Source organism: Clavispora lusitaniae, assembly GCF_014636115.1.
Source record: "Clavispora lusitaniae strain FDAARGOS_655 chromosome Unknown tig00000078_pilon, whole genome shotgun sequence".
NCBI classification, from domain to species: Eukaryota; Fungi; Ascomycota; class Pichiomycetes; order Serinales; family Metschnikowiaceae; genus Clavispora; species Clavispora lusitaniae.
Window position 1 is genome coordinate 1,544,561 of NW_027093977.1, and position 14,538 is coordinate 1,559,098.

At 45.9% G+C, this 14,538-nt stretch overlaps 8 protein-coding genes across 8 annotated transcripts; 3 read left to right on the forward strand and 5 right to left on the reverse strand. All coding sequences in view use genetic code 12, as the record gives it.

The window, feature by feature from the left end:
- Positions 1-490: 490 nt before the first annotated feature.
- Positions 491-3,340, forward strand: SEC26 (coatomer subunit beta; the record flags this gene model as incomplete). Its single annotated transcript, XM_002616025.1, has 1 exon — positions 491-3,340. One exon carries the CDS (start codon positions 491-493, stop codon positions 3,338-3,340), a length of 2,850 nt encoding a protein of 949 aa, XP_002616071.1.
- An 85-nt stretch (positions 3,341-3,425) lies between these two features.
- On the reverse strand, positions 3,426-4,226 carry FOB63_002904 (uncharacterized protein; the record flags this gene model as incomplete). Its single annotated transcript, XM_002616024.1, has 1 exon — positions 3,426-4,226. The coding sequence occupies one exon, from the start codon at positions 4,224-4,226 to the stop codon at positions 3,426-3,428; it is 801 nt and encodes a 266-aa protein (XP_002616070.1).
- Positions 4,227-4,627: 401 nt separating this feature from the next.
- Positions 4,628-5,182, reverse strand: FOB63_002905 (putative integral membrane protein; the record flags this gene model as incomplete). The annotated part of the gene is made up of 1 exon (XM_002616022.1): positions 4,628-5,182. One exon carries the CDS (start codon positions 5,180-5,182, stop codon positions 4,628-4,630), a length of 555 nt encoding a protein of 184 aa, XP_002616068.1.
- Positions 5,183-5,906: 724 nt separating this feature from the next.
- Positions 5,907-7,559, reverse strand: FOB63_002906 (uncharacterized protein; the record flags this gene model as incomplete). Its single annotated transcript, XM_002616021.1, has 1 exon — positions 5,907-7,559. One exon carries the CDS (start codon positions 7,557-7,559, stop codon positions 5,907-5,909), a length of 1,653 nt encoding a protein of 550 aa, XP_002616067.1.
- A 1,696-nt stretch (positions 7,560-9,255) lies between these two features.
- On the reverse strand, positions 9,256-9,528 carry FOB63_002907 (uncharacterized protein; the record flags this gene model as incomplete). Its single annotated transcript, XM_066102280.1, has 1 exon — positions 9,256-9,528. The coding sequence occupies one exon, from the start codon at positions 9,526-9,528 to the stop codon at positions 9,256-9,258; it is 273 nt and encodes a 90-aa protein (XP_065958423.1).
- An 816-nt stretch (positions 9,529-10,344) lies between these two features.
- SEC9 (Sec9p) lies at positions 10,345-11,817 on the forward strand (the record flags this gene model as incomplete). The annotated part of the gene is made up of 1 exon (XM_002616020.2): positions 10,345-11,817. One exon carries the CDS (start codon positions 10,345-10,347, stop codon positions 11,815-11,817), a length of 1,473 nt encoding a protein of 490 aa, XP_002616066.1.
- A 995-nt stretch (positions 11,818-12,812) lies between these two features.
- On the reverse strand, positions 12,813-13,091 carry FOB63_002909 (uncharacterized protein; the record flags this gene model as incomplete). Its single annotated transcript, XM_066102281.1, has 1 exon — positions 12,813-13,091. The coding sequence occupies one exon, from the start codon at positions 13,089-13,091 to the stop codon at positions 12,813-12,815; it is 279 nt and encodes a 92-aa protein (XP_065958424.1).
- A 146-nt stretch (positions 13,092-13,237) lies between these two features.
- Positions 13,238-13,960, forward strand: FOB63_002910 (uncharacterized protein; the record flags this gene model as incomplete). Its single annotated transcript, XM_002616019.1, has 1 exon — positions 13,238-13,960. The coding sequence occupies one exon, from the start codon at positions 13,238-13,240 to the stop codon at positions 13,958-13,960; it is 723 nt and encodes a 240-aa protein (XP_002616065.1).
- Between the last annotated feature and the right edge of the window lie 578 nt (positions 13,961-14,538).

A 14,538-nucleotide genomic window follows, 5' to 3' on the forward strand; every position in this document is an offset into this window, starting at 1 on the left:
TCGAAAGAGCCTTTTGTGCTTCTCAGTGCATGAACGAAAATTGCATCTCCCCGCCATCCTAGTTACTTTCGTCTTCTTACAATAGTGTGATTTGCTGGTCCCAACTAAAAATGCCATGGACCGCACAATATGCCATCTCTACCACCTCTACCACCTCTCATCTCTTCCACCTCTACCACCTCTTAAACCCATATTTCTCTCTCGCCCTCTACCATGATACATACGAGGCACAAAACTATTCGGTAATTCTACGTTATTCATTGAGAAATTCAAACTAGTCTAATTATTCATTGTGCGCGTCTGTTTCCGTCTCTTGTTTGGCGCCCGCGTGACGTGTGGCACGTGACCCTGTTTTTTCCTCGATCCACTTCCAGAGTGTCTAAAACACATCTACACGCCAGATCCACTCAGCCAACTCGATCGAGCCCGCCGATAAATCGTGTCTTTTCCTTTTCTGCCCAAGAAAGACCTCTCTTATCCGTATTCGACCATGTCTGACACTGGGTACACCTTGATCTACGAGCCCAATACTGCGGCCAAAACGTCGGTGTCTGAATTCAAGTCTCTTTTGGAAAAAAGCAAAGATGACGTCAAGATCTTGACCATGAAGCGCATCATCGTGACGGTGCTCAACGGCGACGCCATGCCCGACTTGTTGATGCACATTATTCGTTTTGTCATGCCTTCAAGAAACAAGGAGTTGAAAAAGTTGTTGTACTTTTACTGGGAGGTGTGTCCCAAGTTGGACGAGCACGGCAAAATGCGCCACGAGATGATTCTCGTGTGCAATGCCATCCAGCATGACTTGCAGCACCCGAACGAGTACATTCGAGGCAACACGTTGCGGTTTTTGTGTAAGTTGAAAGAACCAGAGTTGTTGGAGACCTTGGTGCCCAACGTGCGCCAGTGCTTGGTGCACCGCCACGCATATGTGCGCAAGAATGCCGTTTTCGCTCTCTACTCCATCTTCAAGGTCTCCGACCACTTGATTCCTGACGCCCCAGAATTGATTTACACGTTTTTGGCCGAGGAGTTCGACTCCGTGTGCAAGAGGAACGCCTTCGTGTGTTTGGGTGAAGTCAACAGAGATGCCACTTTACAGTACATGCAAGAGAGTATCCCCTCTTTGGAGACCTTTGATCCTCTTTTGCAATTGGCGTTTGTCGAATTTATTAGAAAGGATGCAGCTTCTTCTTCCCAATTGAAGAGCCAGTATGTGCAATTGATCACAGAAATCATTGAAAGCTCCTCCAACCTGGTGGTTTACGAAGCAGCTGTCACCTTGAGTGTGATTTCGTCATCTTCGCAATCGATTATTTTGGCAGGCACAAAGTTCGTGGAATTGGCCACCAAAGAAGCCGACAACAACGTGAAAATCATCACCTTGGAACGCATTAACGAGTTAAACAAAACCCACCCAGGCCTTTTGCAAAACTTGTCCCTAGACGTTTTGAATGTGTTGTCGACCCAAGATATCGACGTGCGGAAAAAGGCCCTCCACGTGGCATTGCAGTTGGTTTCCAGCAGAAATGTCGAAGACATTGTCAAGTTGTTGAAGAAGGAGTTGCTGAGATCCTCAACGTCTAGTGAAGACAAGGGCTCTGAATATAGACAGTTATTGATTAACGCGATCCATCAGCTCGCAATCAATTTCGGTGAGGTGGCTACAAATGTGATTGATTTGTTGTTAGAATCCATTGGCGACCTTTCGAGCAGTGCAGCATATGATGTTGTTACTTTTGTTAAGGAAGCAGTGGAAAAATTCCCAGACTTGAGACAGTCTGTGATCCATAAGTTAGTCAAGAGTTTGCCAGAAGTCAAGTCAGGCAAGGTTTTCCGTGGCGCATTTTGGATTTTGGGTGAATACTCCGAAGACGAGTCCTTGATCAAGGAGGCATGGAAATTCATCAGAACCACCATTGGCGAAGTTCCAATCTTAGCCAGTGAGAAGAGACACTTGGAAGGTGGTGATGGCAGCGATGATGAGAATGACGACGAGAAAGACTCTGCTTCAAAGCCAAAAAAGAAACCTGTTGTTTTACCAGACGGCACATATGCTACCGAAAATGCATTGACGTCCACTTACGAGAATTCGGAAGACGAGGACATTGTGCGCGTCAGAAAGCTCATTTTGGGCGGCGACTTTTACTTGGGGTCTGTTTTGGCTTCTACTTTGGTCAAGCTTGTTTTGAGATTGCAGAAGCTCCAGACAGCAGAGAAATTTTTGAATGCGTTGAAGGCGGAAGCTTTGTTGATGATGGTGTCAATGTTGCGTGTCGGCGAGTCTTCGTATGTGGCTAAGAAAATCGATGAGGACTCGGCAGACCGCATTTTGGCATGTATTGCCTTTTTAACCGACGATGAGGACAGCCACTTGATCTCGCAAGGTTTCTTGGAAGACACCAAGGATGCATACAAGGAACAGGTCAAGAGCGAACAAGCAAAGAAGGCAAAGGCCGAAGCCAAGGATTTCCACGAAAACGCCGAGCAGATCGACGATGCAATTGTTTTCAGACAATTTGCAAAGAGCGACGCTGGTTCCAAAACGTCGACGGACGATATTACTTTGGCAGCAGGAGCCACGACAAAGACAGAAGAGTTGTCGTCGAGATTGAACAAGATCTTGCAATTGACCGGTTTCTCTGACCCAATCTATGCAGAGGCATACGTCAAGGTACACCAGTTCGACATTACCTTGGATGTTTTGTTGGTCAACCAAACTACATCTACTATGCGCAACTTGTCTGTGGAGTTTGCCACTTTGGGTGACTTGAAAGTGGTGGACAAGCCTGCTACCACCAACATTGGTCCACACGGCTTCCACAAGATTTCGGTAACCGTGAAGGTGACTTCTGCCGATACCGGAGTCATTTTTGGAAACATTGTCTACGACGGCCAACATTCGGACGACTCGACAATCGTGATCTTGAATGATGTGCATGTGGACATTATGGACTACATCAAGCCTGCCACGTGTACGGAGAGCGCCTTCCGCAAGATGTGGAACGAGTTTGAATGGGAAAACAAGATTACCATCAAGTCGCAGATGGGCTCCTTGAAGGAGTACTTGGAAGAGTTGATGGCTGGAACCAACATGAACTGTTTGACACCCGGTGCAATTGTCGGCGAAGAGTGTCACTTTTTGGCGGCGAACTTGTATTCGCGGTCTTCGTTTGGAGAAGACGCCTTGGCCAACTTGTGTATCGAGAAGCAGGCAGACGGGCCCATCATCGGACATGTCCGCATCAGATCCAAGGGCCAGGGCTTGGCCTTGTCGTTGGGCGACCGTGTTGCTACGATTTCGAGAAAGCACAATGGCACCACAGTTGCCAAGGTCTGAGGAGAAAACCTCGACACGCTGCTGTGGAGATAATGTATACGTCAAGATTCTAGTGGATAAAAAATATATATACTGTTGATTAATCTCACAGCTGGAGATACGCCTGTGTGTATATGTACTGAAGAAGGTCGTTCTTGTTTCGAGCGAGTACTTCTTTGTTGACCTCTTCCCGCTGGAAAAGTTTATCTCCATCATGGGCTCTGGTGATGGGATACTGTTCCACGTTGGCTGAAAGATACTTATCGTAGCGAAACCTCTGGAAAATGAAAACGATGCTGTTGAACAACGAGGTAAAATCTCCGTGCAACGTGGCCATGTGGAGATTCAAGTTGTTGTCGTAGGCGCTGTAATCCATCGATTGGGCCGGGAACTTCGACGCTAGCTTCTCCATTTGAAGTGGGCTAGCCTCTATTAGAACATCCAAATGGTAATTTGACGATTTGAGTGTGAACGGCTCTGTCTTCACAATGTTGTTGACCTTGCTGCAGAGAAAAAAGGAAAAGAACAACGCCGCACACAGCACCTGGCGTAGATTTCCGTGTAGTGTGACAATCTGGTCGACGGAAAACGGGTTTTCTTCAGAGATGGAGATGGAGCTGATGTCAAAGAGTTTCTGCCACTCGTCTTGCAACTCGGGGGTGAACTTGCGGCTTTCCGAAACGGAAATGACAAACTTGATGCATGCGGAGGGGTTTTCTTCCTGTGGAAGCGACAATTTCTGGAGATACTGTTTGACTTTCGCCTCATCCACGACATTCTCTGTCAGCGACGACGGAGGCTTTGGGTTTTCAAGTAAAAGCACATCGGGGGTATTCTGGGTCGCATGAGCCGAGTTTTGTTTTCTTTTTCCCGGAAATCTGGCGCCAGGCCGATTTTTCAGATACATGGGAAGAATAGAAAAGGTGGAGGTGGAGATGGTGGTGTGTATATGCAGGTATATATTGGGTCAGAGAAAGACTACGGAGAAAGTAAACGTCACGAAGCAGAGAAGGAGAAGCCAGAAAAGCAGATTCAAATAAAGAGAGACCGGACCGGTTGGAGAAAGAAAATGGCAGCATGAAAGAATCAAAAGGGGAAATGAAGAGGAATGATGACGCAAGAAGTAAGGAATGGAGATAAGAGAGACTAGAACAGAAAAGTATTACCCCAGGCCCAGCCCAAGGAAACTATTACCTTAATATCCATCCAATTCAACAAGCAAACATTTGAATGTGGTGTTTTGGCCATTATGACGGTGATTCTCTCACGTGACCCACACTGCATCCACCATCTCATCCCGAAAAAACGCTAAACATTTTTTCCAGAACCCAACCTAAAGCATCCACAAAAATGGCCAAGAAGGACAAAGTGGAAGAGTCCAGCGAGGACAACTACGAAAAGAGAATGTCGGCCGTTTTGCCGTTCGCCAAGCCTCTTGCTCCCAAAAAATTGAACAAAAAAGTGCTCAAAACGGTGAAAAAAGCATCGAAAGCCAAGCATGTCAAGAGAGGTGTGAAGGAAGTCGTCAAGGCTTTGAGAAAGGGCGAAAAGGGTCTTGTGATCATCGCCGGCGACATTTCCCCAGCAGATGTCATCTCCCACATCCCAGTTCTTTGTGAAGATTCGGCTGTTCCTTTCGTTTTCATCCCATCCAAGGAAGATTTGGGATCTGCCGGCGCCACCAAGAGACCAACTTCTTGTGTCTTTATTGTTCCAGGCGGCGGAAAGGCCAAGAAGAACGCTGACAAGACCGAGGAGTACAGAGAGGCCTACGACGAGATTGTCAAGGAAATTGCTTCCTTGGAGTAAAAGGCAGAAAGATTTTGGAGAAATCCGTGTGTAAAATATCAGCATCATCGACATAGACAATATCGAAGTACAGTTAGACAGATGTAGTGATGAAGGGACATAGACTCGTCCAACGGGATATGGGTTAAGTGGGGCCAATTTTTCGCCTGCTTTCAGGAGGAAAGAGAGAATTCTTGAAGTTATTACGTATCACAGTTTTCAGTCCGAACTCTTACTATTATGGGTTGCTTTTTTTATTCGGGATCCTTGTGGTGCTGAACTCTATTCGGAAATGCATATTCCAGACAACTGTAGATAATCAAACAATCTTCATTCCTGTCATTCTGAGAACGACATAACACACAAGAGATTGAGGGACCTGAGTCCTTTTGAGTTATTCTCAAACGAGAAATTCTAGACTTTAAATGACTTAGTCTAGACAATATCGAAGCGGAACGGGATTAATATGCTCAGTTAGGGGACTAATAGAAACATTAGTGCCAAAATATTTACTGCGTCTGAACAACAGTGCTATTTACTAATTGAACGAACTTTACCTTTGCCAAAAATGACTTTGTCATCTTTAGTGTTATATTGCGTGCTTCAAATCAATTTTCCAACAGGTTTACTTCGATGTAGACGTTACTGAGCTCGAACTTTTATAGGTTTAGGCTTTATTCAACAAAACTGGAATTCAAAGGACCATAATCTATTGAAGAAGACGAATATGATTTGTTGGGCCATACATTTATGTTAGTCCAGAATATCGAATCGTTTAATAGAAGATTTAATAGAATATTTAAGTAGTCACCTTCAGAGCATCTGTTTGGCTCTCCACATCATCAGACTCCTCTTCAGCTCTTTTTGCATCTCTATTTGTTAAATACCAAGCAAGCAAAGTCATGATCAAACCGAAAGAAGACAAACAGGCAGTGTAAGTAAAGCCGGTGTGATATCTAGGTTTCTCGTTGGTGTTCCAGGTGAGAATAGGAACCCAGGCTCCTGTAACATATGCCAACACGTTTGTGCAGACAACCAAGAAGTTTCTTTTCATGTCATCTTGGAACATGAGCCGATTGACCCAAGAAAAGATGAATGGCTGACCGAATGATGGTGGGACACCAATAAAGTAGTAACATACCCAATGGAGACCTCTAGGAATATCCCAGTGGGCCAATAGAGCACATCCAACAATAAGAGGAATGAAAAAACCAATGACATAAAAGTGGTTCTTCTTTCCGCCAATGTAGTTATGCGAATACGCCAAAAGAACAGTGACAGTAATGGCAACTCCGGTAAGAATGGATGGATAGGTATTATACTCGTACAGTCCAAGCTTCAAGTCAAGTTTCATCCACGTGGTGAAAGTAGGCTGACTGATGGCAGTACACGAATTGTTGTAGGCCAAAAACAAGAGTGGGAACACGTAAACGTGCCAGGTGTTGAAGAAAGACTTGATTTTCTTCCACGTGTACTTGTTTCTAGTGTTCAACTCGGCTCCAAGACGCCGGCGCCTTTCGAGTCCCACAAGACGATCTTCACTAGTAAAATAAAACGCATCGGTAGTACTTGGAGTATTAGGATCGACACACATGGTGTAGATGGCAATAGGGAAAGAGATGACGGCGTCAAAGACAAACATCCACTTGAACGGAGGCATTTTTGAGTGCTTGAACCTTTTCAAAAGACCCAATTGCAAAGGTCCCGAAATGAGACCGGCAGCATTACCAGCAACAGCAAAATAGGCGCTTCTAGTGGAAATCTCCGAGGCCGAATAGTTGCTTCCAACCAAATACTCCATACCGGGGAAAAAACCCGACTCCAACAAGCCAATGAAAAACCGCAAAGCGTACATGGACTTGAGGTTTTTACAGGTGATCATCAAAACGGTCAAGATGGCCCACGACACTTCCAATCCGCCCAAGTAGTACCGGGCCGAAATACGGTGCAAAATAAGATTCGACGGGATTTGGCCGAGAATGTACCCGATGGTCCAGCAGGTGACCATGTAGTTGTACTGGTTGTTGTTCATTTTGAAGTGCTCGTCCATTCCGTTAACGTAGGCGGTGGTGACGTTGGACTGGTTCAAGTTCTTGATGAAATATCCGGCCATCGACGAACTCAACAAGAAAAAGTCGAGCTTGGCCAAGTACTTCTGCTCCTTTGGGTGCTTGTCGGCGCCGTCCCAGAGAAACTTTTGGATCTTGAACAAAAGGGTCTGTCTCCTTGCAATTTCCTCCGGAGTCAACTTGACCTCGATGTCAATGTATGGCTCGGACGCAACCTCCGACGAAACTTCGACATCGTACACAATCTCCTGGTGCTTCAAAGACGAGGAAGACGAGTCTGAGTTGGATGTTTGAGTGACGGCGCTGTTACCCTTCCTGATGCGGCTGGCCTCGACGATTTCCGGGCCTTCAAGCTGAGTCTTGAGCGATTTCCAAAATCCCATGTTGACAAGAGACAAGTTTCTGGTGTTGGGACATGTGCAAAATTACATTGTTATATAGGAACGGCGATGACTAATCTGCGTTATCATGTGGCTGAAGCAGGGAAATGTCGTGAGAATGCTGTGGTGCATGAAGTTCGCAGCCACAGTATCCACATATTAGATAAGCAAGGACGACTTTTCATTTGCTGTCCAGGTGAATGGGTTTGACTATTGTTCAATGGTATTGTTGGTGGGATATGCTTTTGGATTTGCCTGTTTTTCTTATGGCTCTTAAGGCCACTTTTTTCGAGTGGTCTGGCGTTTTGTTGCCAGGTATGGTGATTTACTGATGCTAATACTTTGCGAAGTGTGGAATCGCACGAATCCCACATGTCGTAATGGAAACGGCCGGATATGCGGACATGCGGTCTCAGATCATTTAGACAAGAAAAAGGAAAAAAATGGCTAACGCCCTGTGCTCCGATTGGGAAAACTTTCCGCCTTTTCCGCCGGAATAGGAGTTCGAGGACTTTTTACACCTTGTACTGAAATTTCACTCTGCAGGTCACCTGACTTGGTGGTAGGATTAGTTGATTTGGTGGCATTTTGATTGTGGGAATCCATGGATTAGGCCAATGTGGCTTGCTCTGTGTTCAGGCTAGCGTAGGTGTTGTGGTAGCTCATTGCTGAAAATCGGATTTGCCGATTGTCTTTGCTTTTGCTCGCCGCAAGGTTTTATTCGAGATATTACAGAGCTTGGTTTTCTTTCAAAAGATCCAAACGAAATCGAGTAAAGACCCAGGCACGCATAGGCGAAGCTACAAGTTGGTTTTGACCGAAGAAATAGCAAAAGAAGTCCTCATGTAGTTCTTTTGCAATATGGCATTAAAGTTCTTCAGACCAATATGTTTTTACCATTCCGGGCAATTTTTCACTTACAGGCTGTGCTGTTCGCTATGGTGTTACCGTCTCTTAAGGAATTAAAAAGCAGGTGAGTCTGAATCATGGAACATTGTGCTCGTGTGACCTTTTTTCAAGCCTTCTGCTTTTAATTAGCGGACGTTTACATGTCTCACCAACGTGAATATGTTTCATTAGCGGAATTTGTTACGTGAGCGATGGACTATGCTAGGAGAGTTCATTATCTATGTACCGAAAAGCATCAAGTCAATGGATCCGGAATGCATTAGCTAAAAAATGAGCAGTGTTATCAAGTTGATTAGGCTGATAGACCTTGGTAGGACTTGATAGATGCTGATTGATTTTGATGTTTGACAGCTTTTATGGTTGAAAGATTTGAGTCGATCGTTGATTAGTTGTGATAGACCGTTATTCATGTTAGACGGCCATGATGTTGATACCGTTGGGCATTGATGTTGCAGACATTAATGTTGTAGACATTGATGTTGTAGACATTGATGTTGTAGACATTGATGTTGTAGACATTGATGTTGTAGACATTGATGTTGTAGACATTGATGTTGTAGACATTGATGTTGTAGACATTGATGTTGTAGACATTGATGTTGTAGACATTGATGTTGTAGACATTGATGTTGTAGACATTGATGTTGTAGACATTGATGTTGTAGACATTGATGTTGAGACCGTTGTAGAGGTGGCAGATTACAAGTCAAATTGCTGGTAGCAGAAAAAATGACACGATAGTGATGAGATAGACCCACCACCATTTCCCAGCAACACAGCTCGGCCCACCTTAATCGGGCCCACGCATCATATTTGCACTGAAACCAACGGCAGAAATGTCGTGAGAACCCGAGCCTGGGCCATGAAGATAGCCACAAGGACAGTCGATATGCTCTTGTGGGTCCATGTCGATGTCGTTCAGAATGGCACTTCTGTCTTCTCCGACGGGCGGTGTCATGGTTCCGTTTGCACGGATTTCTGTTCCCGAAAGCGTCACATGGAGGGTTTTTTCTCCGGCTAGCATTTTTCTCCGTTTTGGTTGGGGCAACTCAAGATGGGACATGACAGAAGAGGAGATGACAGGGAATGCAGGAACGGCTGAGATGGAGCAAAAAAAAAAAAAAAAAAAAAAAAGAATGAGAAAATAAGACAGAAAAGTGAGAGTGGAAAAATGAGAGAGTAGAAAAAAAGAAAAAGTAGAAAAATGAAAGTAGAAAAAAAAGAAAAAGTAGAAAATGAGAGTAGAAAAATGGGAAGTGTAATCCATATAAATATATAAATACCGTTGCATGGAGTGATGTTGGTGAAACCAAATAGTGTCAGACCTCTCTCAAGAGTTGCTTTTTGATACAGATTTGACATCGGAGTTGGCAAACAAGGTAACTGTAAATCAGAACCAATAGAAATAGCATTCAATCAGCTTCGATCACTCAAATGAATGTAGGTAGACCAAGCACATTCATTTCGCTTTTGCCTGCCTAGTAAAAGGCATACTTCAAACAGCATAATTCGCAAGCTATTGTGGTTAAGGTATTTCTTTCTTTCGACACTATGAATCTCAAGAATGGCCACCACAAGAATCTGAAACAGGCATGAATAAACATCGTCGTCGACACTTAAACCGCCAAAGTATCTACCAATTATTGCCACAAGTAGCAACGATCTCAAACATCTTACTACGAATAAAGCAATGAATCCATAAATTCATAAATCCATAAATTCATAAATCCATAAATCCATAAATACAATAATTAAAATACCAATACCCAATACCCAAAACTAGTAATATTAATACAATACAATACCAATACCAATACCAATAGTATACTGGTATGCTATCGGTTCCTGCCTGCATACGCCCGCTCACGCCTTATCCACTATGCGCCTCACAAATCTATCTACATCTTTATACACCATGGGAATCAAGAAAATGTTCAAAAAAAAGGAGCCCACCGAGCAGGAGCTCGTCCAGGAGATGCAGAAAGTGGGAATCTCCACAAAAGGCGGCCATGCCCGCCCAGAGAAGTTTGGCGCTTTCAGACAGTATGCCCAAGACCAAAGCGCCCGAAAACCAGGTCTTGCGCCGGTTAACCCTTACGCCAACATGGGCCAGACACAAGGGAACCCGTATGCGGCAAACGGCGCCGAAACGTCGGCGAGCTCGGCTTCCAACCCGTACTCGGCGCCTAATTCCAGCTCAAGCCCGTATTCCAGTCCCTATAGCACAAACGCAAAGGACAGCGGCTCAACGAACGGGTCGTCGCGTTCGAACCCTTATGCCAGCCTGAGCCAAGCGCCGTCACGCAGCCCTTACTCCAGCACAAGCGCACATTCCAGTACAAACGCACATTCCAGCACAAACGCATACTCCAGTGCCGCCCCTACAACCAACCCGTACGGCGCAGCCACCAGCCGAAGCGGCGTGACGGATCCGTACGCTCGGAAATCGACCCCTGGCGGCTATGCGCCCCTGAACGGACGGTCGGACGAGCTGACGCTCGATTTGAACGCCATCCCCACAGAGCAGCCGCCCGTGCAGTTGCGGCGGCCTGTGAAACGCGGCGGCGACACCGAGACGTTGGATCTCAATGCAGTCTCGGACGAGGAGGACTTGAATGTGGGCGACGATTTTTTGCCCGGCGAAGAACAGCCCAACTCCGAAGACGAGGAAGTCGAGGCCATCAAACAGGACATTCGCTTTGTCAAGCAGGAATCGTTGCAGCTGACGAGAAACACTTTGCAACATGCCATGCAGGCAGACGCCCTGGGGACAAACACCTTGGGTGTCTTGGGCTCGCAGTCTGAGCGGCTCTACAATGCGGAACAGGATCTTTTGTTGGGCGAGACACAAACGCAGATCGCCGACGAGAAAGTCAAGGAGTTGCACCGGTTGAACCGGTCGATTTTCATCCCGGCCACAGGAAACCCGTTCAACAAGAAGCTGCGTTTGCATCAGCAGGAGGCCCGGCTCAAAACACAGAAGGAGCAGGAGAAGTACTTGCGTGAGACCAACAGACAAGGCATGTACGCAAGTGAGCAGCGGGTAAAGCAGGGGCTTACTTCGAACGCCACAAGCTCAGATACATACTCCAAGTACCAGGGAGAAAAGCATTTACAGCAAGCACAGCGGTACCAGTTTGAAAACGACTCGGAGGACGACGAGATCGAGAAGGAGTTGGCGTCCAACCTCGACCAAATCTCCAGCTACACCAAAAAATTGAAGGGAACGGCCACGCTCATGGGCCAGGAAGTGGATGCCCAGAACAAGAGATTGCGCAAGATCGAAGAGGATGCTGACCGCTTGGACATCAATGTGCATCTCAACAGCACGCGTTTGAGCAATATCCGGTGATTGGTGCTCTTTGGGCTAACAAAGTAATAATTAACAGTCTGGACAATTAGTGGACACTGCATTTTTTTGTCTGTCCAATTCCAGGATTCCGATATTTGGTCTTTTGTAGATTACACCAGCTGGATTTGCGGTATACGAGTATCTTTAAAATAGGCCGTGGATTTGCCGGATACGAGTATCTTTAGAACAAGCCATGGATTGGCGTGTGCGGTAGCAGAGTCTACCGGAGGCGACTTCAAAGTTGAAGATATGTAAAAATACGACAAAAAACCTAGACTAAGTGGAAACGAAACCTAATGCCGATCAAGTCAGGACTCTGACCATTTTTATTCCAGAATTCTTGTGTGAATAACTACTGTTGGCCCTGATACATTTATGTGAATGAACCAGATACATGCATGTCTAACAAATGTAAGACGAACTAACGGGATCAGAGATTCAGAGAGATTGCTTGCATGCTCTGTTCGTGGCGAATGTGATTGCAAAACAAGTTTTCATGATTGTTAGGCCACAAATCATTTGCACCAAATTCGTTTGACTGTTCAATTTTTGAAAGCGTCTGAGAACCTGATTTCACCACATAATTCACCAATAGAGGTGGGCAGATGTGCAATACAAGAAATAAGACTTACGCAAATTTAACCACTTTTAATCAACGACCTGAGACCAAAGAAACCCAGTGCTACAGATTTCCATTTACTAAGACACTCCGATGGTGTCCACATTGACCCGATAAATCTAAAGCAGGGCCCCGAAACCTCCGGTCTCCGACGGTTTGGATACTCTGTGTATAAATAGAGTGTGCTTGCACGTGGCTGGCTTCAGTGCCAACGGTGGAATATTTAGAAATGGTAGTGAAAATAGTCTCGCCATTGTCCAAAGCTCTTGAATAGATTCTGTACTGGGTTTCTGTCGATTCTGCTGACTTTATCGACTTTCTGTCGACTTTGCCGACTTTCTGTCGACTTTCCATTTTTTACTTTGCCGACCTTCTCTCAACCTTCTCCGATCATTTCTTTTGCTTCTCTTGCTTCGTAAGGCTGATTGCTATTTTTGGCTGTGGCCACACCGAAACAGCTAGCCGAGGCCCGATCGGGAAGTAATTCTGCACACCGCCTGACCTGCAACAACACCACGCTCAAGCACACGCAAAAGACTGCACCAACGCCGTTTTGGAGGTTGCAGCGCCGGCGCAAAGTGGGCCCTTGCTTGTGTGATTGGCTCAACAGTGCGTCTTCTCTGCATGGGCGCCACGCAATGTCCGCAAACGGCATCTTCCTTCTGTGGCCTGGTGCAGTGACTATATGTGGATTAAAGCCAGGCACCACCATCCAGCGTCATCCAAGACTCACATATAAATACGGGCCCATCCTCCGGTCAATTGGCATTTTCATTCCTTATTCATTCAAACACATCTCCAATGTTCCAACTCGCCACTTTATTGTCTCTCGCTGCCTTCGTCGTTGCCGACCAAACCTTCCAATTGACTGCGGTCGGAAACAACATCAACAGCCCAGTCCAACTTGACGGCAACAGACTCGTCTTGAACCAAGGCGGTCCTCTCACCCTCCACTTGCAAGAGCCAGACGGATACTTGTCCGTTGAGGGCCAATCTGGCGATGTCTACCTCACCTCCACTCCAAAGGACGGCATTGTCTTGAAGAGCAAGGCTGACGCCTCGAGCGCCTGGGGTCTTGTGGACGGCCACTTGAGATTGAACGCTGCCGGCATCAACAAGATCTACGCCTGCCCAGACGGCGACAACAAGTACTACATCAACGGTGTTGTGTGCCCTAACGGCGGTGAAGAGGTGCAATTGAACAGTGGCGCTCCTCAGGACGCTCCTGCTTCTTCTTCTGCTGCCCCAGAGTCTTCTGCTGCTCCATCCTCTGCTGCTCCATCCTCTGCTCCAGAGTCTTCTGCCCCAGCTCCTTCTGCTGCTCCAGTGTCGTCTTCTGCTGCCTACGGTAACGCTACCGTCACAAACGTCGAGTCCACCTTGGTGACCGTCACCTCTTGCTCCGACCACCACTGCACTGCTGCTCCATCCTCTGCTGCTCCAGAGGTGTCTAGTGTGAACGGTGGTGCCCAGGCCAAGATTGCTGCTGGTGCCTTTATTGCTGCCGGTGCCTTGTTGTTGTAAGCTCAAAAGTTGACGCATGATATAGTTGACGCATAAAATTGTTTGGTTCGGTCTTTGTCCTATAGGTGAATATTAATTTCCTGGTTGATCTTCGTGTAGCTATGCAAATTGCAATTTAAGACTTAGACTATCAAATGCATCTCTTGTGACAAGCTTAGCAATAAATTGAGTTATCTGGAGATTAATAACGTATTGATCTTCATTTGCTGGAAAATCAAACAACTCGAAGCTTGTCCACCTCTTTTTTGCTCTTATATCGTTTATTCGCAAACCAAAGCGTTCAATCTCCAATGGCCAGATTTCACGAGTTCTGTCGGTGAGAACTTTTCACTTTATTGATACGTGGAATTGCTAGTCACTTTATTGATACCTAGTCGACAAGTCCGTAGTCGACAAGTCCGTACTTCAAGTAATTCCCATGGTGATATACCAGAATCTGTATCAAGTACTCTGTGTATTACGTAGTGACAATGACGATGTTATATACTCACACTAAATATAGATATACCATTCGATTGCAGTTGATTCCCAACATTTCGGCCCACAAATATACTAAACTTCAAAGCTCCTAAGATGTA